The sequence below is a fragment of the Anomalospiza imberbis genome, chromosome 8 (assembly GCF_031753505.1).
Source record: "Anomalospiza imberbis isolate Cuckoo-Finch-1a 21T00152 chromosome 8, ASM3175350v1, whole genome shotgun sequence".
In the NCBI taxonomy this organism is placed as follows: Eukaryota; Metazoa; Chordata; class Aves; order Passeriformes; family Viduidae; genus Anomalospiza; species Anomalospiza imberbis.
This window is the reverse complement of record NC_089688.1, coordinates 4,184,146-4,208,165: the sequence shown is the minus strand read 5'-3', so window position 1 is coordinate 4,208,165 and position 24,020 is coordinate 4,184,146. Positions and strand designations below refer to the sequence as shown.

The 24,020-nt window shown below is 44.7% G+C and overlaps 1 protein-coding gene across 26 annotated transcripts in view; it reads left to right on the top strand.

Moving 5' to 3' along the window:
- PCDH15 (protocadherin related 15) overlaps nt 1-24,020 on the top strand; it is a 626,487-nt gene that overhangs the window by 567,321 nt on the left and 35,146 nt on the right. For all 26 annotated transcript variants that reach the window (XM_068197049.1, XM_068197046.1, XM_068197047.1 and 23 more), the window contains 4 exons: nt 183-323; nt 7,485-7,612; nt 18,008-18,223; nt 22,112-22,200. In XM_068197049.1, coding sequence (XP_068053150.1) covers nt 183-323; nt 7,485-7,612; nt 18,008-18,223; nt 22,112-22,200 — 574 coding nt within the window. The remainder of the gene's footprint in view (nt 1-182; nt 324-7,484; nt 7,613-18,007; nt 18,224-22,111; nt 22,201-24,020) is intronic.

The window sequence follows — 24,020 nt, the reverse complement described above, 5'->3', positions numbered from 1 at the left end:
TATCTTCAAAGATGAGCTACATGGGGTTTTGCAAGCCTGAGGGAGGGAGGGGAGGAGGCAGGGAGGGAATGACTTGCTTGGCAGTGTCAGAGAACTGTGTCATCCCCAAAATAAAACCCTTGGGCATTGAAAATTCCTGTTTATGCATCTAATGAAATTCCTGTGTTTTTGCTGGCTTTCAGATGTGTTTGCCATTAACAACAGAACAGGAGTGATCTCTGTGAAAAAGCCTCTGGACTATGAAAGTGTCCAAAGTTACGAGCTCCGAGTGCAGGCAGACTCCCTGCAGGTGGTGAGGTCCAACCTGCGTGTCCCCTCCAAAAGTAAGTGTCAGAAATCCTTCCTTTGCCATCTTTTTCACACAGATATTGCTGGCATTTGCTGAGAAGGCTGGAACTGCTCTCCTGTGACCTTGCTGTGTTTTAGGGGGGTGATGGTGGGTGATGTGTTTTAGGGTGATGATGGGATCACAGCCCATGGTGCATTTTTGGATCTCTCAGCCTGACTTGCCCAGAAAAGCTGTGGCTGCCCCTGAATCCCTGGAAGTGCCCAAGGCCAGGCTGGATGGGGCTTGGCGCAAGCTGGGATAGTGGAAGCTGTCCCTGCCATGGCAGGGGGTGACACTAGATGGGTTTTGAGATCCCTTGCAACCCAAACCACTCTGGGATTCTGTGATTCTGTGTTAGTTGAAGGTGCTCAAATATTTGGGAACATGCCATAAATCTTGGAGATGGCCTGAGACACTGTAGAGGGGTGGCAGTTCCAATACCTTCACCAGGGTTTCTTTCCAATGCTACCCACAGAACCAGCAGGAGATTTTGGGATTTTGAGCCTGGATTATCCTGGATATTTCTTATTCCTTGAGTAAGAATTGAGTGTGTGGGGTGTGACACATCAGGGTTAATCAGTGGTCAGGAGCTTGGCTTTGTTAAGAGCAGGGTGAGGTCCTGTGCAGGTGTAGCCACCATCAAGGATGCACCTGTCAGGGGACAGATAGGCAGAGCGGCCTGTTTCTCCCTGTGCCTGGGAGAAATCCAGGTAAGGTTCTATCCATAAAAATACAGCCAAGGAATACCCAGCAAGCAGATCAGGCTTCCATGCAGTACACAGCCTTCTCCAAACCTTCCTGACATGGCTGAAGACACAAGGCAGTCAGCAGGTCCTTCCCTCCATTCCCTCTTCTGACTCACACTGCACTAGAGCAGCTCTCCCAACTGAGCAGCAGTTCCAAAAAAGTGATGGCTGAATTACTTTATTCAGGAATTCTTGATGATGACTGGGGTTTGACTTCAGGCCAGCTTAAAGGAACACAAGCTGGGTGCCTTTGGATGAGTACACAACACATATATTCCTTAGAATATACACTGTGCTGCAGGGATGGCTAAAGAATTTGATAAATATATATATATATATATATATAAAATACTTTAGTATCTGGCCAGCTGAATCACCTATGACTTCGTAAAGGAGATCCCTTGATCTCTGGGTTTGATTCCTGCATTTATACAATGAATTCCTTTCCATTTTCTTGGCACTTTGTTTATTTTTGAGGATTTTTAATTGGGTTAAACACTACTTCTGAGTTTCAGGGCACTGAATTGATGAGCTGCAGTGGGAGGAGATGGGGCACGATTAACACATCACTGTGGGCTTTGCTGAGGTTGAACTGATGAACCACTTTGGAGCTGGGTGACTTAGAATGCACAGCCGTAGGATTATGCAACACTGAATTAATACAGAGCTGTGACACCCAGTGGCAGTGACCTGCTGCCAGTTCTGGTCTTGGAAACTCCTGAATTGGTGGAATTTCTGGGCCCCTCCCTTCAAGACACACATTGAGCATAGTGGATAGTGGAAGGTGTCCCTGCCCGTGGCAGGGGTGGGTCTGGATGGGCTTTAAGGTCCCTTCCAACCCAAACCATGCTGGGATTCTGTGATTTCACGTTTCTAGAGGTACAAAGATAATGACAGAACCCCATGGTGGCTTCTCCTGTATTTAAGAGGAATCAATTGACTGGGTGACAAGGTGGAGATTGATCACAGGTCATACTCCATGATCTTGGAGGTCCTTTCCAACCTGGATGTTTCTATGACAGGACCATGTTAGACACTGTTTTCATCTTTCTGTCAGAAGATTTGAAAACAAAATCACCCTTCCATTGATTATTTCCATGTTTTGTCCAGTCAGGTAGAACTGTTTGTCACCTTTGGCACCCCCAGGGCTGGTACAAAGGCACTGTCCTGACTCTGCTGAACCCATCTGTGAGCAGGGCTTTGCTCTGGGGGTTGGGGGTAAAGCAACAGTCCTGTCTCCTTCAGTTTTTGCTTTTCTAGACCCAAAAAACCCTTTGGGAATAAAGTGGAAATGGGAGTTTTATGACTAAAATTCTGCAGCTGCTCCACAGTAATTGGGAATGATGATTCCACTGCGTTAAATATGAGCATGAATTCTGTGTCCCTGTGGTGTTGATGTAACAGTAAAGCAGCCTTATGTTTTTAGTTGCAAAAGTTGGTGCTGGCGGTGCTTTACGAGTTGGCTGCTCTGGCAGTTCCCAAATCCAGGAGTTGTGACAGATGGACTCAACGCAAGCAGAGCCTGGAGAGCTGATCCTGCTGCCTCACAGCTCTGGAGGAGCTCGGGACAAACTTCCAATTTCTTTGGGCAGCAAAGCGTGCATTTTAGAGAGGCTGCACAAAACCTGATCTCCCACTCAGGTCATTATTTGTTAGAAAATGAGATTTTATATGGATTTAAATCAGACCTTGGGTCTGTTCTGCTCCAAACATGTTGCTGTTTGCTTCTTTTTGCACTCTCTCGAGCAGTGACAGCACATGGTGATCTTCTTCAGACTTTATGAGCTCATTTAGATCTAAATGCCACTGAAAATATTCAGTGCTGATTCCTACTTGGTTCTGCCAAATGCAGGAATGTGAGCTGGAGCCCAGCTGCAGTTCAGCACAGCTCACCTGCCAAAGCACAGAGCCTGCTCCACGCACTTGTAAGGCAAGAGTAAAGCAAAGTGCTCCTAAACCCTGGCAAATTACAATTCTCCTTCCCAGCTGGATTCAGATGAACTTTGGAAAGGTTCTTTGAAATCTGCTGTCGCCTCCTGCAGAATTGCTTTTGGAGATGCAGGGATTTATGTGAGAATTATCCATGCCTGAAGAGCAGCTGTATCCATGGCTGGGTTGGAATGTTGCAGAAGGCAAGTGCAGTGCTGCTGGTGAAAGCACTGAGTAAAACTCACCTGGGAACACTCAAAGCATCCTTGATGCTGTCCCAGTGTCCAAAAATCATTGCTTTAGTTCAGCTTCATTTCTGCAGCCTGGCAAGAAATTACAGGCTCATATGGACCTATCACATTTTTAGATGGGGAGACTGGAAAAGAGCTTTCAACAAGGATGTTTGGGAAAAACTTGTAGGAATTAAATGCTAGTACACCCTGGTGACCCAGGAGTTTTTGTTGGGCTTGTTTTCTGTGTTACTTATTCATGGTCTACTCATTTTAGGTGTTTCAGAGGTTCCTCAGCTTTGCTTTAGAGCAGCTTTCAAGGTGTTTTCACTCCCCTTAAGCAAACCACAGAAGCTCAAAGTTCCAAAAGTCTTGGAAATTATTATTTAGCAGGTTCCTATAAGCTGAGGGTGACTTAGAAGCAGCTGCAGTTCTATATTTTCTGTGCACTGCAGCTCATTTTCACTGGGCTGGAGGAAAAAGGAACCTTGTAGGAGATTGAGGTACCACTGAAATCAATTTTCTTGGCTATTTTTGGCCACCTTCACAGCCTGTGCTGCTTTGGCCAGGGAAAGATGCTTTTAGTTCTTTCACCTGGCCAGCTCCTTAAGCAGCACAGTCATAAGATTTTATATTTGGATTCTGGGAGGTCTCACAAGAATTACCACCAAGGAGTAAATCCTGCTTTCAACTCCTGGAATCCATGAAGAAAAAAAAAAAAAACAAAAAACTGGAGCTGGATTCCAGACTTAGAACACCAAAGTTTTACATACATGGGTGTACAGATTTCCCCTCTGGAAGGTGAATATGAATACTGACAGCCTGTGATGATCACTGTCCTCACAAAGAGGGTTCATGCCACACCCAACATTCAGAAAAGCAGTTAAAATTTTGGAATATGAAGGAAAAAGCTATCTAATGACAAAGTCTAGTCCAGACTCTCTAAGAGTGCACTTCATTGGTGGTCTTTTCCATCAGGCTGGGGGTGCAGGAGTGGTGGATTTGGGAGCACCAGAGCCCCTGTGCAGGGAATATTCCTGAATCAAGCAGAGGGAAGTTCCCAATCAGAAAGGGTCTGGTATGACCTTCCTACATGGCAGAGCTGCTGCTGAGGGATTTTAGTGAGAATTCCACTGTGAGGGTAAAGCAACTTCTGTAGCTGGTGGAGAGCCCTTTGCTGCAGCCAGCTGTGGAATTGGATCCAAAGGTTGGATAGGGAGGAGCTCACAGATGCCACATTCCACTCCATCTGCTAGAAGGAAGGACTGTGCCAGAAATCAGGCAGGAAGCTGAAATGCAGGTAGATATTCAATGGTGACAGTCCTAATGTTGGCCTGTGGATATGCAGGGTATTTAATTTGCTTTGTGCTTAATGTAATAACTTCCATTTTTCCATTCTCAAAGCATTCACCCTTTGCTAAACAAATCAGCATTTTGGCAGCTCAGAGAACTGCCAGCAAATTAAACAAATGGAGAGTTGAGCAAATTGCAAGGCAAACTTTGCACAAGGCTCAACCACCTCACCCAAACTGACACGACAAAAGTGAGCAATATGCAAATGATGTTTAATTTGAATTAGAGAGAACCCCAGTGCAGGTGAGCCAGCAGCTGATCCCACCTTCACAGATAAAATCAGGATCTTCCCTCCAGCACCAAACAGGTGGCAGCCGGTGATAGCACTGGTTATAGGCTCAGCAGGGCAAGGACACTTCCACACATAATCCTGCTTTTAATGCCACCTTCTTCCCTAAAGGCTGGAGCTGCAGTGGGTAAGTCTGCCTGGGAAGCTCATTTTCCTACCATAGCTTGGTATTGCAGCCAGAGACATTTAGGATCAGGTTTAAGACAGAGATTTGACAATTAATGTAATTTCCTTTCCTTTGTTCACTTTCTTTTTTCCCCCTTCTCTCCACACTGAAAAACCTCACAGAAAGGCTCAGGCTGAAGGAGCTCGTGGGCACCTGGAGGCACCTCCCTGCTCCAGCAGGGCCATCCCAGAGCTCAGGGCACAGCCCTGTGTGCACACAGCTCTGCACAGCCCCAGGGAGGAGAGCCCCCAGGCTCTGTGCACAATGTGCTCAGGGCTGGGCTCTGCCCAGGGAAGAAGTTGTGCCTCCTGTGCAGGGGGAATTGCTGGGCTCAGGCCCTGCCCGTGGCTCTGGTGCCATTGCTGGCCCCGGAGCAGAGCCTGGGCCCTGCTCTGCCCCTCCCTGCACACAGGGACAGCCAGGCCTGAGGGCCCCTCTCAGCTGGGGCTCCTCTCCAGGCTGAGCAGCCCCAGCTCCCTCAGCCTTCCCTGGGCACCCAGATGCTCCAGGCCCTTGCTCAGCTCCGGCAGCTCCTGGCCCTGCTGTGCTGAGCCTCCAGAGCTGGACACAGCACTCCAGAGGTGCCTCCAGGGCTGCCCACAGGGCCAGGATCCCTCCCTGACCTGCTGCCAATGCTCTGCTGCTGCCCCTGGGTCCCATGGGCCTCCTTGGCCCCAGGACCCTCTGCTGGCCCGGGGACAGCTCGGTGTCCCCCAGGACCCTCTGCTGGCCCGGGGATGGCTCGGTGTCCCCCAGGACCCTCTGCTGGCCCGGGGACAGCTCGGTGTCCCCCAGGACCCTCTGCTGGCCCGGGGACAGCTCGGTGTCCCCAGGACCCTCTGCTGGCCCGGGGACAGCTCGGTGTCCCCCAGGACCCTCTGCTGGCCCAGGGACGGCTCGGTGTCCCCCCGGACCCTCTGCTGGCCTGGGGACAGCTCAGTGTCCCCCAGGATTCTCTGCTGCTTCAGGGACAGCATTTTAAATATTTGGGGTTTTTTTCAGATTTCACTTCCATTTATGAAGCCATCATTTGTTTCCCATCAGCTGGACCATCAGATAGGCAGAATATGACTTTGGCCATGTCAGAAATAGTCTGTGGTTTAATGTTTTCCTCCCCTAAACATACAGCTCCTAAGCCTTTTCTAAAGAGCCTGCATTGTACAAGTAACTCAGATCGGTGGCACCTGTGCAACACTGAAATTATCCTGGCACTGAAAGGAGCTGGGAAGACCAGCTCAGAAAGGAGGCAATTTATCACTTGCAAATGTGGTTTTAATGAACTGGATATCATCATTTCCAGCAATCTTTCTGGATGATACGATTCTGAAAGAGGGAAGCAGATGTTGGTGGAGATTACAGCACAGTGGAATCTGTTTGGCACCAGGTCCATGGTTTTTGCTGGATGTTTTTCCCCTTGCAGAAGGATGGAGCTGTTTATTGCTCAATGGGCTGGAACAGGAACTCTTTAATAAAACCAAATTAACAGTGGGGTTTTGTGTTGAACCTCTGGTGTTTTGTGTTGAATCTCTCAGGTGAGGCAATGCTGGTGGAGGTCCCCTGGGCCACGCCAGGTTTGGGAGGAGAACAGGCTTGGGGATGCTTTCAATTAACACAGGAAATTAATTAAGTGTTGAGGCTGCTGAGCCAGGACTTTGTGTGACCATTTATGAGTTTACAGACACCAGGACTGAATCAGCCGTTAAGTATTTGCATGGCAGTAGGAATAATTAAAACAGATAAAGCAGGGTGCAGAGCAGCTGTTAATGAGCTCTTTGTGTCACCTCTTCATTACCTCTTTGTGACACCTGTGGGTATTTAATGGGATCAAAAGCCTCGCAATTAAGGTGTGATATGGATCCCTAAACGGAGCTGGGGAAGGGGCTGGAGCCCCAGGAGCGGCTGAGGGAGCTGGGAAGGGGCTCAGCCTGGAGAAAAGGAGGCTCAGGGGGGACCTTGTGGCTCTGCACAGCTCCTGACAGGAGGGGACAGCCAGGGGGGGTCGGGCTCTGCTGCCAGGGAACAGGGACAGGACAGGGGGAAACGGCCTCGAGCTGTGCCAGGGGAGGCTCAGCTTGGACAGCAGCAGGAATTTCTGCATGGAAAGGGTGCTCAGGCCTTGGCAGGGGCTGCCCAGGGAGCTTTGGAGTGCCCATCCCTGCAGGTGTCCAAGGGAGGGCTGGAGGTGGCACTCAGTGCTCTGGGCTGGGCACAAGGTGGGCACTGGGCACAGCTGGGACTCCATGGGCTGGGAGGGATTTTCCAGCCTCAGTGACCCTGGGATTATCCAATTTTAGCATTCTATGCTGTCTCAGGGGTTTATTTTTAGTTTATTATCCCTACACTCATTTTACATGATCTCCCTGAGCTGTAAATGCATGAATGCATGGAGATGTTAAAAATCATCACAAAATATTCTATTTTCCCTTTTCCTTCCCTCTTTTAGGTAATACAGCCAAGGTCTTTATTGAGGTGAAAGATGAAAATGACCATGCACCTGTTTTTACCAAAAAAATGTATATTGGAGGGGTGTCTGAAGATGCCAGAATGTTTTCTTCTGTGCTTAAAGTGAAGGTAAGGCTGAAGTTTTTGTTATAACCTCCACTTACAGACAGAAGATTTGTACTCAGTGGTTTGATTTTTTACAGGAAATTTTGAAATTTGCCTCTTCTAAAGCTGCTTGATGATTGATGTAGGCACAAGGATGATTTTGATTTAAAACCCAGATTTTGTTTGTACTCAATTTTAGGTGCTTGTGTCTCATGCCAGTTTGTAGCTCTCATTTTAGCTCTGTTAGTATTTAAATATTTGGTTTATGTTCAATGCTAGTTTTCACCTGAAGTTTTTTGTATTTTGGTGGTACCTAGATTTTAAAGGGGAAATCCAGCAACTTTAGGTTTGCAGTGGGAGGAAAGTGGGCATAAAATTAACCATCCATGGGGTTGTTTTTCTGTTTTTGTTTTTTTTTTTAAGAGAGACAAAATTAATGGAAATATAATATACATACTACAATTCACATCAGATATTAACAGCCAAGGGTAAAAACCCTATATTTCAATAAAACAAATAAATGACGTGTTTAGAGCACCAGGAATAGTAAAAGGGTCAGAGCTTAATAAAGTTGTTCCTAGCTGGGATTTTTTTGGTTGGTTTCATGAGAGTCCTTCCCAAAATAAGCCCAAAAAAGGCAGAGAAGTGGGGAATTGGGAAGCTTCTACTTTGTCAAAATTACAAATCCAAAAATGGTGGAAAGTCCAAGAATTGACTTGAACTTTAGAACTCCTGAAGAATCACTGAATCATTAAGGTTTAAAAAGACTTTTAAGGCCCTCAAGTCCAACAATCCACCAGCACCACTGTGGTCACCACCAAAAATGTCCCCAGATACCATTTCCACACGTTTTGGGACACTTCCAGGGATGGTGACTCCACCACTGAACTGGTCAATGCTTAACCACCCTTTCTATGAAGAACTTATTCTAATTATTCAATCCAAACCTCCTCTGGAATAACTCAAGGCCATTTCCTCTCCTCCTGTCCCTTGACTCATCCCCACCTGGCTCCATCCTTCTTCCAGGGAATTGTAGAGAGCAGATAACAGGACAGAGGCACTGGAGTAGATTAAAAATTCTGGAAGGCAAAGGAATTTAGGGAAAGGAACGTTTTGTTCCATCTGAAAGCAAATTAAGCATGAGGCACAAATGTCAAAACACATTTGGAGTCATGCCACGAAATATGGACAGGCTGTGAAATCCTTCCTGGTTTTCCAAGAGGATTTCTTAGGCACAGGTGTTTGTGTGTCAGTCAGGGGGATAAGAAATGGGTGGAGAAAAGCTAAGGGAAATTTGGTGGTGACAAGGGGAATCTGCTTTTGCCCATTAGAAACATTTGACTCAAAACAGGTGATCAGTCCACGAAGAAGGAGCAAAAGAAATGTCAGTTTTGTGTCTTTAAGCTTTTTCTGTTCCAGTCCTCCCTGGTTTTGCTGTCACAAAATGCAATGAGGCCTAAGCCAGGAGTTGGTATTAGTGGATGGCATTAAACATAATTGTGTGTTTAGTGAAAGTAAAATTAGAAATAATTAAGAAATGCTCTTGTTGCAGAGGATCAGCCTGGAATTTATTGTTGTAGCACCAAGCATTTGCAGCAGTCAGTGCTCGTTACCTTTCTTCCTGGCCTTTAGAAAGCAAAAGTAATTGCTCTGTTAGTTAAACACAAACCCCATTCCAGCCTGGTTTAAGAATAATTAATCGAATGAATGTCTGTTCTTGAGGAATAGAATGAAATGAGCAGCTTTCCAAGTTGAAATTTAGAAGAACATTAATAAAATGCACACAGAGCTTGCACTGTAGAAATTATTCAGGTTTGGATTCCAGGGGGAAATTCAGGTTCTTAGAAGGTGTTTTTAATGCATTTGCTTTCATCTTCTGCATTCATTGTCAGTTGCTCAGTTTCTTTCACATCATCTGAGTGATTTTGAGAAGAAAGTGATTTTCTCAGTATCTTCTTATTATTGCTGGCACTGACAACAGCCTTGATGAGTCTCAAACATGGGATATTGGAATCAGAGAATCCTAGAATGGTTTGGGTGGGAGGGGACATTTAATCTCATCCAGTGCCACTCCCTACCATGGGCAGGGACACCTTCCACTGTCCCAGGCTGCTCCAAGCCCTGTCCAACCTGGCCTTGGGCACTGCCAGGGATCCAGGGGCAGCCACAGCTCCCCTGGGTACCCTGTGCCAGGGCCTGCCCGCTCTCCCAGGGAACAATTCCTTCCCAATATCCCATCCATTCCTGCCCTCTGGCACTGGGTAGTCATTCCCTGTGTCCTGTCCCTCCATCCCTTGTCCCCAGTCCCTCTCCATCTCTCCTGGAGCACCTTTAGGCACTGGAAGGGGTTCCAAAGTCTTTCCAGGGCTTCTCTTGTCCAGGCTGGCCAATCCCAACTCTCCCAGCATTTCAAATAACCCAATACAAAACTACAACTTCCAAAAACAACCCAAAATTCCTGCAGTTTAGTTCTTCTTTAACAAGACATAATAACTTATGGGGCTAATTAAGGACTGTAGTCTTTAATTATTAATAGAGTAGTTGATGTAGATCAGTTTTGGATCAATTGATCACAAATGCATCACTGAACACTCAGATGCTTGCCTTTGGTTGCTTCAGTTGTGCTCTACTCTGTCTTGAACAAAATTTCACAAATAATAAAAATAATCAAACCCTAAAAGTAAATTAAAATTAAAAAAATAGGGAGAGAAGAAAACTAATTGTGAGCCCATAATCTTCCACACAAATTGAATTTAGAAACAAACAGACCAATAAAATGTTGGATAAAAACTTCTCTCATCATCCAAACAGTTGATATGTACCAAGGCCAATCCTATGGAGTTTCTCCCAACTCTCTAAGGTCATTGGGTTTGCTGCCAGCAGCATCCTCTTAAATACATTGATTTGAGTATAAAAGCCTTTTAGAGGAGGATAATGAGCTGCTTTGCTCCAGATTCATAGTAAGATTCCTCTAAGCAGATAAAAAGGACACTTAAGCTCAGCAGAATACCACAAATTATTCTCCAAAAGTCATTTTTAATCAGAATTAATTTGGGGAGTGATAAACCACATTAATTATTCTCTATGGGTCTGATTGGATTACAGGCATTGGCCTCTGAAACCTGAGAGTTACTGATGCTGCAAGAAAAAGGATATATTTAAATAAAATGGCAATTTTTAGCAAAGGATTTGCTCCTTGCTGCTTAAATTCCCTTTCTCTGCAATTGCCATTTTTTACCCAGAATTTCCAATGTATTTGAGAGCCCATTTCCTTAATTAAAGACCTTTTTGTGTTTTTCATTAGAAATATACTAATTAAAACCAGATGTAGCATGTATAGCCTCTAATTTGAATTCTGTACCTTGATCTTTGCTTTGTGTTTCCTTGTGTTAGAATTATTTTGTTCTTCACTGGTATTTTCATGGAACTCCTCTTGTTCCCCCTCAAAATTCCAACCAGGCTTCCTTGAGCCCCAAACACAATATTTTCAATATACTCCAGGAAACAAACCCACAAAAGAATCTTTAGGGAAATTACCAGCAGGAATTGGCTTTTCCCTATAATGGAATGTTATTAGTTCTTGCTTTTTAAATATTAGCAGTATTAACCTCTGCTTTTCTTCCTTTATTAAATTATTGAATTATTTCAGATTTAAATGAAGAAATATCAGAAGTCCTAATTCTAGTGAAGAAAGAGAATTGCCTGAATTCCTGCTCAGTTTATAAAGGTGTTTTTGTCCTGAAAATGTTTGCAGGGAAAGAATCTTGCCTAAATAATGGCAGTGAATCCAAGGCTCCAGAATTGGCTGTTTTTGATGGAAATGCTTTGATTCTTACAGTATTTTCATTCCTGCCCTTCCCTATGCTCTTTGTCCCTTTATGACCAGATTTTTCATGGAACTTTATCCTTTATTCACTTTGAATATCCTTATCCTTGGAATATCTCAACAGAAGAGAGCAAAATAAACCAAAGCCATTTTAGGCTGCAGGTTCTGGCCCTGAGGACACACAGGGGAGCAGGAATTCCTCTTTTCTTCACCTCAAAAGCATCTTAGAGATCCCACAATGAGCTAAAACAATGGAAAAAAGAAACAGTTAAAATTCCTGGATAGGGGGAGAATACCAAAATTGCTTTTTTTTTTCACAGATCTGTTATTAAATCTCCTTTTTTTTTTTTTCTATCTGTGCCTATAATCTGTAGATTTCTTTTGATATTTCCTTTTCCTTGGGATGACAAGGGAATCTTCAGAGTGGCAAGTTCTGCAATTCCAGAGATTCTACCTTGGGCACCCAGGAGAGTTTTCAGGGTAACATTTGGCTCAACCCTCCTTTGGCTGTTGCACAACTCATGCACAAAACTCAACTGCTTTGCCAGTCACAACCTTTTCTTCCTTAAAATGTGATTTATGGATCCCAGAGTAGGGAGAAAAGATCCTTGGTAGGAGTAAAAATCTCCTCTGAAAGTTCATTGCAGTGACAACATTGCAGCATCCAGCTGCTGGAACATCTGTCCCCAGAAAAGCTGTGTGCCCTGCTCAGACAAATATTACAGGAATGCAAGGCATTTTTCCTTCAAAAATCATATTCCTGCTTTTTTTGTTGGCTTCCTGAACTTTTTACTCTAACATCTCTTACTTTCCTATTATTTTCTCTGGCACAATCAGAGAATTCCCTACCCTTTGGGATTTTTTTCCCATGTAATTGAAGATTATTCCCATTACTTTGTTGTTTGAGGGTATTTTGAAGACTGTTGGTCCTGCATGTGCCTTCCTGAGTAAAGGCTCTTACGGGGGCTGGGAGTGGGGAGTGTGCCTGGATCATTCCCATCCCATAGAGGAAATCCATGTGTGTGGCCTTTACTTCCTCTCTCACACACACACAGTTATTCTATCAAGCACTAACTGCTATTGGCTAAAGAAAAATGACAATAAAATCCATTTTTCCAATTATTTGTTTCAAAACCCAGCTTTGGGAACCCCTCTTATTCAACACCTTTTCCCATGAGACAGCCTGCCAAAAGGAATCCCTGTTTCCTTTGGCACCTGGGAGGTTTTTAGCCACCACTGGAGGACAAAGTGAGCAATTCTCATTCACCTAATTTCTTCCTACCTGTGTTTCTCAGAAAATTCTTGGTACTGGGGGTACTGGGAGTGGGCTGGGCAGTGATCAGTATCAGTGGTGTAGTGATACATAAATTCAAAGCAATATGAATGAATATATTAAAATAACCATTAATATACTATAATATAGATATATTGATATCTTATATGTTGATGTATTATATATGGTACATTTTATGTTAAATATAAATTTAATATCAATATAACTTTTTTTAAAATCAAGGGTACAAATTCCTGAGGCAGCCGGTGGCAAACCAAGGTGAGGAGCAGGAGTTCCAAAGGGCTTGAGCCAGATGAGCATGGAAGTGAAGAAATACAGGAAATAAAGGAAAACTGCAATGACTACCCCAAATTTCCAGGCTTAGGTGTCTGTAGAACACTCAGTGAAACCTCCCCTAAAACAGGCCAGTGGCAGCTGTGCCTTCAGAACTGGAAATCTGCAACAATCTGGAAATTCCTACCGGCAAAACGGTCTGGTTCTAAAAGCTGCTTTATATGCCAGCCACTAATTGGGAACATTGAAGCTGCCATCTGCTAGGAAGGGAGAAAAAAACCCTCAGCAGCCCAATCCCAATCCTGCCATTTTCCATGCCCTGTTAGCAGCCCAGGCTTGTGGTTAAGGGTGACCCTGTGAGGCAGGTGGGAAACATTTCAAATTAACGACTGCATTTCACTCTGAGCAGCAAATCCGGATTTAGCTCAGGCTGATAATGCTAAAAACTTGGATCATTAATGATTATGCAGCTTCAGGAGTTACTGATAATTTTTATGCCACTGGTGATTTTTGGTGACAGGGTCAGAGTGCTGCTGTCACACTGAGTGGGGTTTACCAGCCTCCCTGGGTGTCCTTTGCAGTCACATGTTGTCAAAGATTAATTAATTTATGCTTTAAAGGCATCATTTGCTGGGCCTTCTTGCAAAGGAGAGAAAAATAATGGGTTGATCACTGAGAGAACAGAATGGTTTGGGTTGGAAAGGGTCTTACAGCCCATCCAATGCCACACCTGCTATGGGCAGGGACACCTCCCACTGTCCCAGGGTGCTTCCAAGCCCCAAAGTCCAACCTGGCCTTGGGCACTGCCAGGGATCCAGGGGCAGCCACAGCTGCTCTGGGCACCCTGTGCCAGGGCCTCACCTCCCTCAGAGTAAAAATACCCTCAGTGCTTTAGTGCTGGGATCAGGGAGCACCCCAGGATTTGTGCCTCGTCCTCCACTGTGGGAGGAGATGGGAAAGAGCTGGAGGCAGCAGCAGCAGCAATCCTGACCCAACTCCCTTTGTGTGGGCACACCTACACTCAATCACAGGAGGCTGGAATTTGTCCTGGTAATTCCTGAGATCATCCATATTTATCAGCCCTCAATCACAGCAGGATTTAGGAGACATCTGTATTTCTTGTGCAGAACAAAAGGCAGATATGCTGCTGGAATATTAAGATTAAGTGCAGCTCTTTCTTGTCTTTGACAGTCATAATGCAACTCTTGAGATGTCATAGATCTCTTCCTAATGAAGTGTCAAAAATATTTACCTTCAGGACAAATTACAGGAATAGCAAGAATCCTTCCTAGGATTAGAGAAGTTTGGGATGTTCCTGGGAGCAGCTCACAAGCTCTCTCTGCTGGTTCTGCCAAGCCCAGTGTCCTTCGGTTGGATCCAAAGAGCAGAGAAAGGAGGGAATGCAAACAACTAATTTAAATATTTGAAGGGGGAGTCTGATCATTTTTCCAGACTGTTTGGCACCTGCTTGCTCATCTCTGGGTGGATGTGGAAAGAGCCTGAGTTGTGATGATGCTGAGGCTGCTAGTGGCTCTGAGGTAGCACTCAGCTCTCAGAACTGGTGACAATTAACTCAGAGCCTGTCCACCAGCTCGAGGCACCTGAACTCTGGACTTTAGACTCAGGACTTTACAAGCTGTGAGCTTCAAATGTCAAAAGGCCTCTTTCACTGCAGTTTAATGCCTTAAACGCAGCTGCAAGACTTAAACATCTCATTAGTGCTGAGCTCCAGTGCCCTGAGCTTTGTGCAGAAGGCCTGACTTCATTTAATGCCTGTGCCTGCAGCATCAATACTTTAATTTGGATCCAAATTTTGTTTGTTTTTAGTCATACACGTCTCCAGGCGTGAAATGCTGAAGGTGAAATTGATTTCTGGTGTCATTGAAAGCAGTGACTATTAAAAGCCGTAGCTTTTATTGAGAGAGAATTTGCCAATATTAAAAATATGATGGGCTTCTGACCCAGCTGAACCAACCTCATAAATCCATTTTAACAAAGAAATTGGCTTTTTATTGGAAGGGCATCATGCTCCTCTCCAGGACACTGCTAGGGAGCCTTTGGACTTCACTGGGCACTCCATGGGAAACCTGGCTCACTCACGGATGTCCCCAAAAGAGGTGGATCAGACATTATTCCTGTGGCTGCTGCTGGGTCCCTCATGTGCCGTGTGGGGTTACAGGAATTCTGGTTTTTTTTTTCCCCTGCCCCCAGCTCCATTACCAACTTGCAAAGCTGAGTGTGGATAAACCAGAGGGCTTGGCCAGGCAGGACTTTTCTGGATTGGTCATGGCTTTAACCTGAGCTGTGTTGTATGAGCTGAACTTACCCTGGAATCCCAGAGTGGTTTGGGTTGGAAGGGACATTAAATCCCATCCAGTCCATCCCCTGCCATAGCAGGGACACCTTCCACTGTCCCAGGCTACTCCAAGCCCTGTCCAGCCTGGCCTTGGACACTGCCAGGGATGCAGGGCCAGCCACAGCTGCTCTGGGCACCCTGTGCCAGGGCCTGCCCACCCTCCCAGGGAACAATTCCTAATTCCCAAAATCCCATCCATCCCTGCCCTCTGGCAGTGGTAAGCCATTCCCTGTGTCCTGGCACTCCATGTACAACTGAGGTGCTGCTTTAATTTTTGTCTTTGTTTCTCACCATCCAAACATCAACCTGGTGTTTCTCTCCAGCCACTTCCTTGAGCTGAATATTCCTTGTGTGATATTAGGAAATGTTTCTTCATGAAGGGGTGGCAGAGCATTGGAAGGGGGCTGCCCAGGGAATGGTGGAGCCACGAGCCTGGGAAGTGTTCAGGAATGAGTGGATGTGACACTGCACAATGTGGTTTAATGGGCTGCCTGGGGTGATCTTGGAGATGTTTTCCAACCTTAAAAATTCCGTGAATCTATGACATAGCGTGTTTTCACATGCATTTCTTCCTTCAGCAATTTATTTATGTGGAAAACCAACAATTTTCCTGACTCTCCACCTGTCAAGCTCCCATCTGTTGGCTCTGGGATGTTGTGGGGTTGTATTTCCCCGTGCCAGTTGGAAAGCTGGAATGCTCTGGAAAAGCCCACTGATATCTTTACTTTTTTGACAGAACAGTAAATTTCAGAAAGCTTTTTAACCTTCCCTTCTTTCCTAAAGTTGCTAATAAAGGAGTTTGAGCTCAGCCAGGAAGCAGCATTCTCAGTTTTAAAAGCCTTAAAAAGAACTACAGAGCTGGAGAACAAAAACAACATATTTTATATTTATGCTTTTGGTAGTCGAGCCAAATGAAGCTTTGTGAATTTAGAAGAAAGCAAAATATTGAGAGAGGGTAGGAATTTAACCCGTTGTGTGACCATGACAAGTGACAGCCAGTGTCATTCCAGGAGCTAATCTTTTGCGCTGTTCTAAATGAAACTTGCTCTTTCCAGCTAAACCAGTCTGGGTATTATCCATTAAGTACTGGATGGTTCTGTCTGGGAATCTGGGCTGATAGGAGATGGAGTAGCATGGAGCATACACAGCTTTGAGTACCTGGATCACTTATCTGGTGCTGGTATTCCCTGAAAAATTATCTGAAAATAAAAAAAAAAAAAAACAGAAGGGACGATTTCCACCATATACAACTTGTTCAGTGCTGGTGAGGAACCAATTAATGATGATTAATGGCCCCCTGTTGAAGGCTTAATGACCTTGCAGAGATAATTCTCTTTTAGTAGCTGTGGTGTCTCATAAACAGCTCTGCTCTCTGTGAGCAGAGACAGGACCCCAGGGAACAGCTGGAGCTGGGTCAGGCTGGAGATCAGGGAAAGGGTCTTCCCCCAGAGGGTGCTGGCACTGCCCAGGCTCCCCAGGGAATGGGCACAGCCCTGAGGCTGCCAGAGCTCCAGGAGGGTTGGGACACCTCTCCAGGGATTCCCAGGGTGGGGTTTTTGGGGGGTCTGTGCAGGGCCAGGGGTTGGATCAGTGATCCCTGTGAATCCCTTCCAGCTCAGGATATTCCATGATTGTATGAACTCTTCATGCTGACACAAACCCTTATTATTTTTCATTCTTAAGTTGTGGCATACTATGGATTTTCCATTAATTTTACGTGCACCTTTTCAAAGTTGAGGCTGTTTTTTATTCCAGCATTAGCTTAAGCAATAGGCCTCAGGAGCAGTGCCAATATTTCCATAAAAACCTGATGATAGATCCTGAAGTATCCCAGATGCTGAGGCCGTGACCAAGACTAATGAGTGCTCAGGCATTAATTAGCTCCCACCTCACTGATCCCTGGAAGGAGCCCCGGGAAAGCTCTGTCGGGGTCCTTGGAAACACTTCCCTCTGGATACAGGTTGAACAGGAGCAAAATAATGGGGCTGGAGAGGCCAGGATGGGGCTACACAGGGTTGGCAGGAGCAGAGAAGGTGGAATAACAATTCCTGGGGCTGCCTGGTTGATGCCAGCTCTGCATCCTGATCCAGTTCAGCAATGGTGCCAAGGCAGCTCTGTGTCCTGAACTGGGGTGCCCAGCAGGTCCCTGGGCACTACTGCAGCAATGCCACTCAATCCTTCCTTATTTTAATAAAAAATTATTTGATTACACCAAAAATACCTGTGCTCCATCAGAATATCTCTAATATGAAAGACATTCTTGTGCAAGTCTGTGCACAAGTTGCTGAGATTTTTTTTTTTTGATAATTCCTTTTCAATGAGAATGTGGCAGTGGAGGTTTCTCAGAATTTAGTAGTTCTTAGGTATTGTTGCAGACTTGAAAGTCAACTTATGTTTTTCTACTTTTTAATTTTTCTTTCTTTCTTCTGGAGCAGTTTAATGCCAACAGAGGAGGAAGAAATTGCTGGAAAAGCAAAACTGAGTGCAGCAAAGTTAAATGAAGCATTTAAAGTAGCAGCCATATCTGTGCTCTGGGAGCTAATGTTTTAAATGTCAGAGTGGCAGAAATTTGCTGGGCCAACATGTAACTTCATTTAAAGGACAAGGTTAATGACTCCTTCCATGAATATTTACCTTGTTTGCCTCTGCTTGTTTTGTTTTCCCTATTAGGCTGATGATAAGGACACTGGGAATTACAGTGCCATGCAATACAGGCTCATCATTCCCCCCATCAAGGATGGCAAGGAAGGCTTTGTGATCGAGGCTTACACGGGGCTGATCAAGACTGCCATGCTCTTCAAAAACATGAGGAGATCCTATTTCAAGTTCCAGGTCATTGCTACTGACGATTACGGCAAAGGACTGAGCAGCAAAGCAGAAGTGCTCGTAAGTATTAGCCAGGGATGATTATTATGGAATAATTCCTGATAAAATTCAAACACTGCAGAAAGCTTAATTCCAGGCAGACCTAGAGAAAAGCCATAAAGTGCTTGTGCTTAATTTTTTGATGGCACTGGAATAAAGCTTTTAGTTTCTTAAACGAAATGATTTTGTGACATGTTAGAGGGAGTCCAGAGGAGGCACCAGGATGAGCAGAGGGATGGAGCAGCTCTGCTGGGAGGAAAGACTGGGACAGCTGGGATTTCTCAGCCTGGAGAGGAGAAGCTTTGGGGTGACCTCATTGAGGTCTTCCAGGACCTGAAAAAGCTACAAGAAACAGGGAGAGAGACTTTGGACAAGGACCTGTAGTGCCAGGACAGTGAGGAATGGCTTCCCACTGCCAGAGGATAGGGATGGATGGGATATTGGGAAGGAATTGTTCCCTGGGAGGGTGGGCAGGCCTGGCATCAGGATGGACCAGGATGTCCAGAGCAGCTGTAGCTGCCCCTGGATCCCTGGCAGTGCCCAAGGCCAGACTGGATAGGGCCTGGGATGGTGGAAGGTGTCCCTGCCCGTGGCAGGAGTGGCACTGGATGGGCTTTAAGGTCCCTTCCAACCCAAACCATTCCATGATTCTATGATTCTATGTCCCTGCTGGTCATGTCCAATTTGTCTTAGTTGCTTAAGTTAAGGAATAATTTTGGGCTGAGAATGAACTTTTCAGTCCCTGAGAAAGCAGCATTTCAGAACTGGCACCATCTTTAGGTGTCAGGCTCATTGTTTTGTGCTGTTCAAAGAACATTGACTTAGTGCAGGCACTGAAACCATCCAAGCTAAATTTCCTTAAAGCCTATAAACTTGATGGATTGGCTCAATATTAGCATAATGTGAAAGGGATGGAGTGCATTATCCACTTCATGGGAACAGTGTCAAAGGATACAGATGAGAGCCAGAATCCTTGGTGTGGTGAGTTCTACAGGAGTTCACCAAGTAAACATAAAAGATTACACTCTCATGCTTGACCTCCCAAAATGATGGGGCATTCTCAGGTAATTTAGGCACTAATGGGATATTAAAATATAGCCAGAAGGAATTGACATGAACATTAGAAAGTGAAGCATGTCTCATTAATTTATAGAGGTTTCTTTCTGATGTCTGCCTGAGTGATGAACAGTGCACCCAGTTGCTTTGAGCAAGGCCTGGAAACTTGGAGGAGCTGGAGATACAATTCCAGACTGACCCCATCCCTCCTAGAACTCTGGCACATGGACCTGTTGGAGGGAGTCCAGAGGGGGCACCAGGATGAGCAGAGGGATGGAGCAGCTCTGCTGGGAGGAAAGGCTGGGAGAGATGGGATTGTTCACCTGGAGACAAGAAGCTTTGGGGGGACCAAATTGTGACCTTGCAGAGCCTGAGGGAGCTGGCAAGAAATACAAAGAGACAATTTTCAAGGGATGGAGTGCCAGGACATGGGGAATGGCTTCCCACTGCCAGAGAGCAGGGCTGGATGGGATATTGGGAATCAGGAATTGCTCCCTGGGAGGGTGGGCAGGCCCTGGCACAGGGTGCCCAGAGCAGCTGTGGCTGCCCCTGGATCCCTGGCAGTGTCCAAGGCCAGGTTGGATGGTGCTTGGAGCAGCCTGGGACAGTGGAAGGTGTCCCTGCACATGGCAGGGGTGGAACAGGATGGACTGAGTCCCTTCCCCCCAGGCCATTCTGGGATTCTTTGATTTTATGCATCAAGTGTGATCCATACACTGAGATCCTTTCCCATGATTTTAACAGGATTTTCCTGCTATGGGGTCGGGGGCTCAGGCTCTCAGATGTTATTGCTTTCAAAAGCAGCTTATAAAGTGCACAGACAACAGAGAAATTAATTTAATTGCTCCCATGCAAAAGAATAAGATATGGGGGAAGACTGCACTGAGAGGAGGTCTGGGGAGAAGAGGCAGGTCACCACCAGAGGGACAATGCTGGGAAGAAGCTGAGCAGAGCAAGGTGTCCTCCAGAGCTGGGACCAAGGTGCTTCCCCAGAGCCTGGCACAGCTCTGGAAGAAGTACGATCTGCCAAATCCCCTGGTCAAAGATCTTCATGCTGGTGGGGACAATCCATGGAAAGGACACCAGGATGGCTCAAGTCAGACTCCTGTGGCTTGACAGTTTGTTTCCATGTGGTTGAGTTTTCCTTCTCAGCATCCGTGAGATGGAAGAGATACAAGAATTACATTTTAAAATTAGTTTGCTGCAAGGAAGCACCTAAAGGTGCTGAGGAAGGGTCAGTAGTGGATATTCACTATCATTATTTGAGATCATGGATATCATCTTCATGATGTCATAGATATCAACTTTAATCAAATGTTTGTTGGGGGTTGAGGAGGTTTCAAGGCCCCTCCTCATTCAGGTCCCAGCTACTCCCAGGAATCCATTGGTGCCATATCACAATCAAGAGTCTTTTTAGGCTCTGCCTTGCTGGATTTAAAAATTGGGAAGTGCCTAATGAGCGAAGCTTGGGATCAAAGGGATATCACTCGTGGGCTAGAGGTTACCAACAATTTTCTGCTTTGCTTGCCTTTACAAATGGGGAAAACAAGCAAGTTAATGTTACCATGGAAACCTCAAATGTCGCTTGATTTTTGTCCAACACCCTTGGTTTCCTATAACTTGTCATGAATGTGTGTTTATCCCTGGTTTTGTACATGAACAAGTGATGATAATTGCGATTTCTTCCACATTAAAAGAATTACTGCCTTTGTTTTTGGTGTTGCATTTACGCTGTTTTCAGTTCCTGGGTGCACAGTGGTTGCTTGAATTGGCTAATGTAATTAATTCTATTAAAGTAATCATTGCTTTCCAGTTCCGTTGCATGATTTTTATTTGGAGCTCATTATAATTCTGTGTTTCTTACACAGAAGCCTGTACGTGCTGATCAGGGCATCTGATGACATTTCAAGAACATTTAAATATTTAAAGTTGAATTAAGCTTCAAAGCTGGTGAATCAGTGTTTGATGTGGAAGCACATTTAGGTTTTTCTGCTGCTGTGCTTCCAGGGCTCCTCTTTGGAAAATCAGGGCTTGTTTATTTCTTTTAGAATCGACTAACCCTTGATTTTTAAATTTATCAGCTTTAACATTGGCCTAGTTTTCCATATTTTCCTCCAGAATCCTCCACAGGATTGGAGTGATGTTGGGTTCATAGTAAAAAACAATAATTGCCAGATATTTGCTCTGAGGTTACTCCATACTTCAGTGGAAAACTGAAATTTAATTTGATTCCAACAAAGCACACAAGTATTGAGTGGATTAGAAGTATTTTTTTCCTGCTTTGTTTTTCTTTTTTTTTTTTAAGGAAAAACTCAGTTGTAAAATGTGCAATTTTATGATAGAGGGAGAAGCTTAAACAATTGGAGATTACAACAAAACCTCTCACTGATTGCTTCAATGTAAATGAACAATTTCCTTCCTGATTTTCTAACAAAGTAGCATTGATTTTGTGGAATTAATCCCGTATTTCCATTTCCCTTGGTGTACATTGCATGGCTCCAAGGGAGGATTTTCCTGGCATCCAAACCACCCAAATGCTCAGAAGTAATTTTGAATACAGCCCATGGGAGATCTGAGATTCTCTAAGTCAAATCTAAACTAAGGGCAGCTTTTGCTGTCCCCACCTTAAAAATCCATAATTCTGATGCAGACCTGGAATTACAATTCCAGTTAAATCTTTGATGTTTATGGGCTTTGGCTGCAAGATTTCCCAGCTCTCCTATTTGGAATTAAAAAGAGAAATGTGGATATCAGGGCGTGGTATGGAGGCAGGAAAGGAATTTTTCCACTGGTGTTGGATGGGAGGGGGCTGTGCCTGGCAGTGCCAATCAAATTTTCCTCTTTTCTTTCCAGGTCTCTGTGGTCAATCAGTTGGACATGCAAGTGATTGTCTCCAACATTCCTCCCACCCTCGTGGAGCAAAACAAAGACCAACTCATTGGGTAATCCATTTATTTCCTCTCCAAATATCAGACAAATCACTGGCTTTGGGATTGGATGGATCAGGGAGTGAGGGAGTTTTTTTAATCTGGTAAATAAGAGTCCCCAGGCACCACATCAGCAGCAGCTTCCAAGGGTCAGGTTTGCACTTCTGGCTTCTTTTTGTAGCACAGAGACAATTTTCTCTATTTGCTGTCATGGAATTAGCCAATATGGGATAGAAAATGCTGTAGGAAATAGTCCATAACCAATCTTTGTCCTTTTTCTTTTGTCATTTCAATCAGTGATGTGTGGCATTTCCCACGGGTCTGGTCCATCCTGCTTGTTGTTGTCCATAGAACTTGAAATACCTTGGAGTTGGTGGTCCAACCAGTCATTGGAAAAGTCTCTGAGTGCCTCACATCTTCACTGGGCTAGGAAAAATTCCTGATGGATTTGCTCCCGGAGATTTGGGATACATTCCCCTTTTCTCCCTTTGTTTTGGACCAGGTGTGTTTTGGCTCTGAGAGATTTGAATGTCAGAACCACCAAAAAAGTTTTTCAGGCTGAACTCACAGGGACTGCACTTCCTGGAACCAGGAATCACTTTTAGGAATAACTTCCTAAAAGGAGAGATTGTCTAGAAGCAGGAATAACCTCCTGAAGGGAGGGATTGCCTATAAATAGGAATAATTTCCTAAAAGGAGGGATTGCCTAGAAGCAGGAATAACCTCCTGAAGGGAGGTATTACCTAGAAATAGGAATAACTTCCTGAAAGGAGGGATTGCCAATAAATATGAATCATTTCCTAAAAGGAGGTATTACCTAGAAATAGGAATAACTTCCTAAAAGGAGGCTCTACTGAGGTGGGGTCAGGCCCTTTTTCAGGTAACAAGGGACAGAAGGAGAGGAAACAGCCTCAGGCTGCACCAGGGGAGGTTTAGATGGGATTTTAGGGAGAATTTCTTCATGGACAGGGTGGTTTCAGCATTGGAAAGGGCTGTCCAGGCAAGTGTTGAGTCCCCATGCCTGGAAGTATTCAAAACCATGTGGAAATGGCAGATAAGGACATGGGTTAGTGGTGAGCAGGGTGGTGGTGGTTGATGGTTGGACTTGTTGGCCTTGGAGATCACTTCTAACCCAAAGCTTTCTGTGATTCTGAATTTCACATTGAACAAAGCTTTGGACTGAGAACAAAGCTTTAAACAAAGCTTTTAACAAATTAAAAAAAAACCCACAATATTATCAGGTTTTGAGTTCTCCAAATCATCTTGGGAAGTCTTTACCTTCACAAACACCATGGGCAGATCAGTGTAGCTGGAAAATTCTCTTCTAAGAAGAGGTTTTTAAGGACAGCCTTTGCCAGAAGAATCACATCAATTTATTTTAAAATTGGCCCATTCATTCCTGAAAATATTTGCAGAAAACAAATATCTCAAAAATAATTTTGCAGCTGTGTACAAAGGTCTATTTCACAGAGAAATCTATTTATTTCACCACGCTCTTCAAATTTCTCATGTTTTTCTCCTAAATTTAAAAGATCACCTTCTCCCTGTTTTTATACAGGTTTAATAATTAGTGCAGCCCATAAAAATAAAATAAGAATTTGTGATTTTTTTTTTTTGTGTGTGCAACCACAGGCAAAGGGAAAACAAATTATTTGGAATCTCAGACTGAAGTAGTTTTGCCACTTCAAATAATGCAGTAATTCATAAAATCGAATGTATAATTAATTAACAGAGAAAAAGACTATCATCAGCCCTGTCTAGTGGGATGTGTCCCTGCCTGTGGCAGGGGAGTTGGAACAAGATGATCCTTAAGATCCCTTCCCAGCATAAACCAT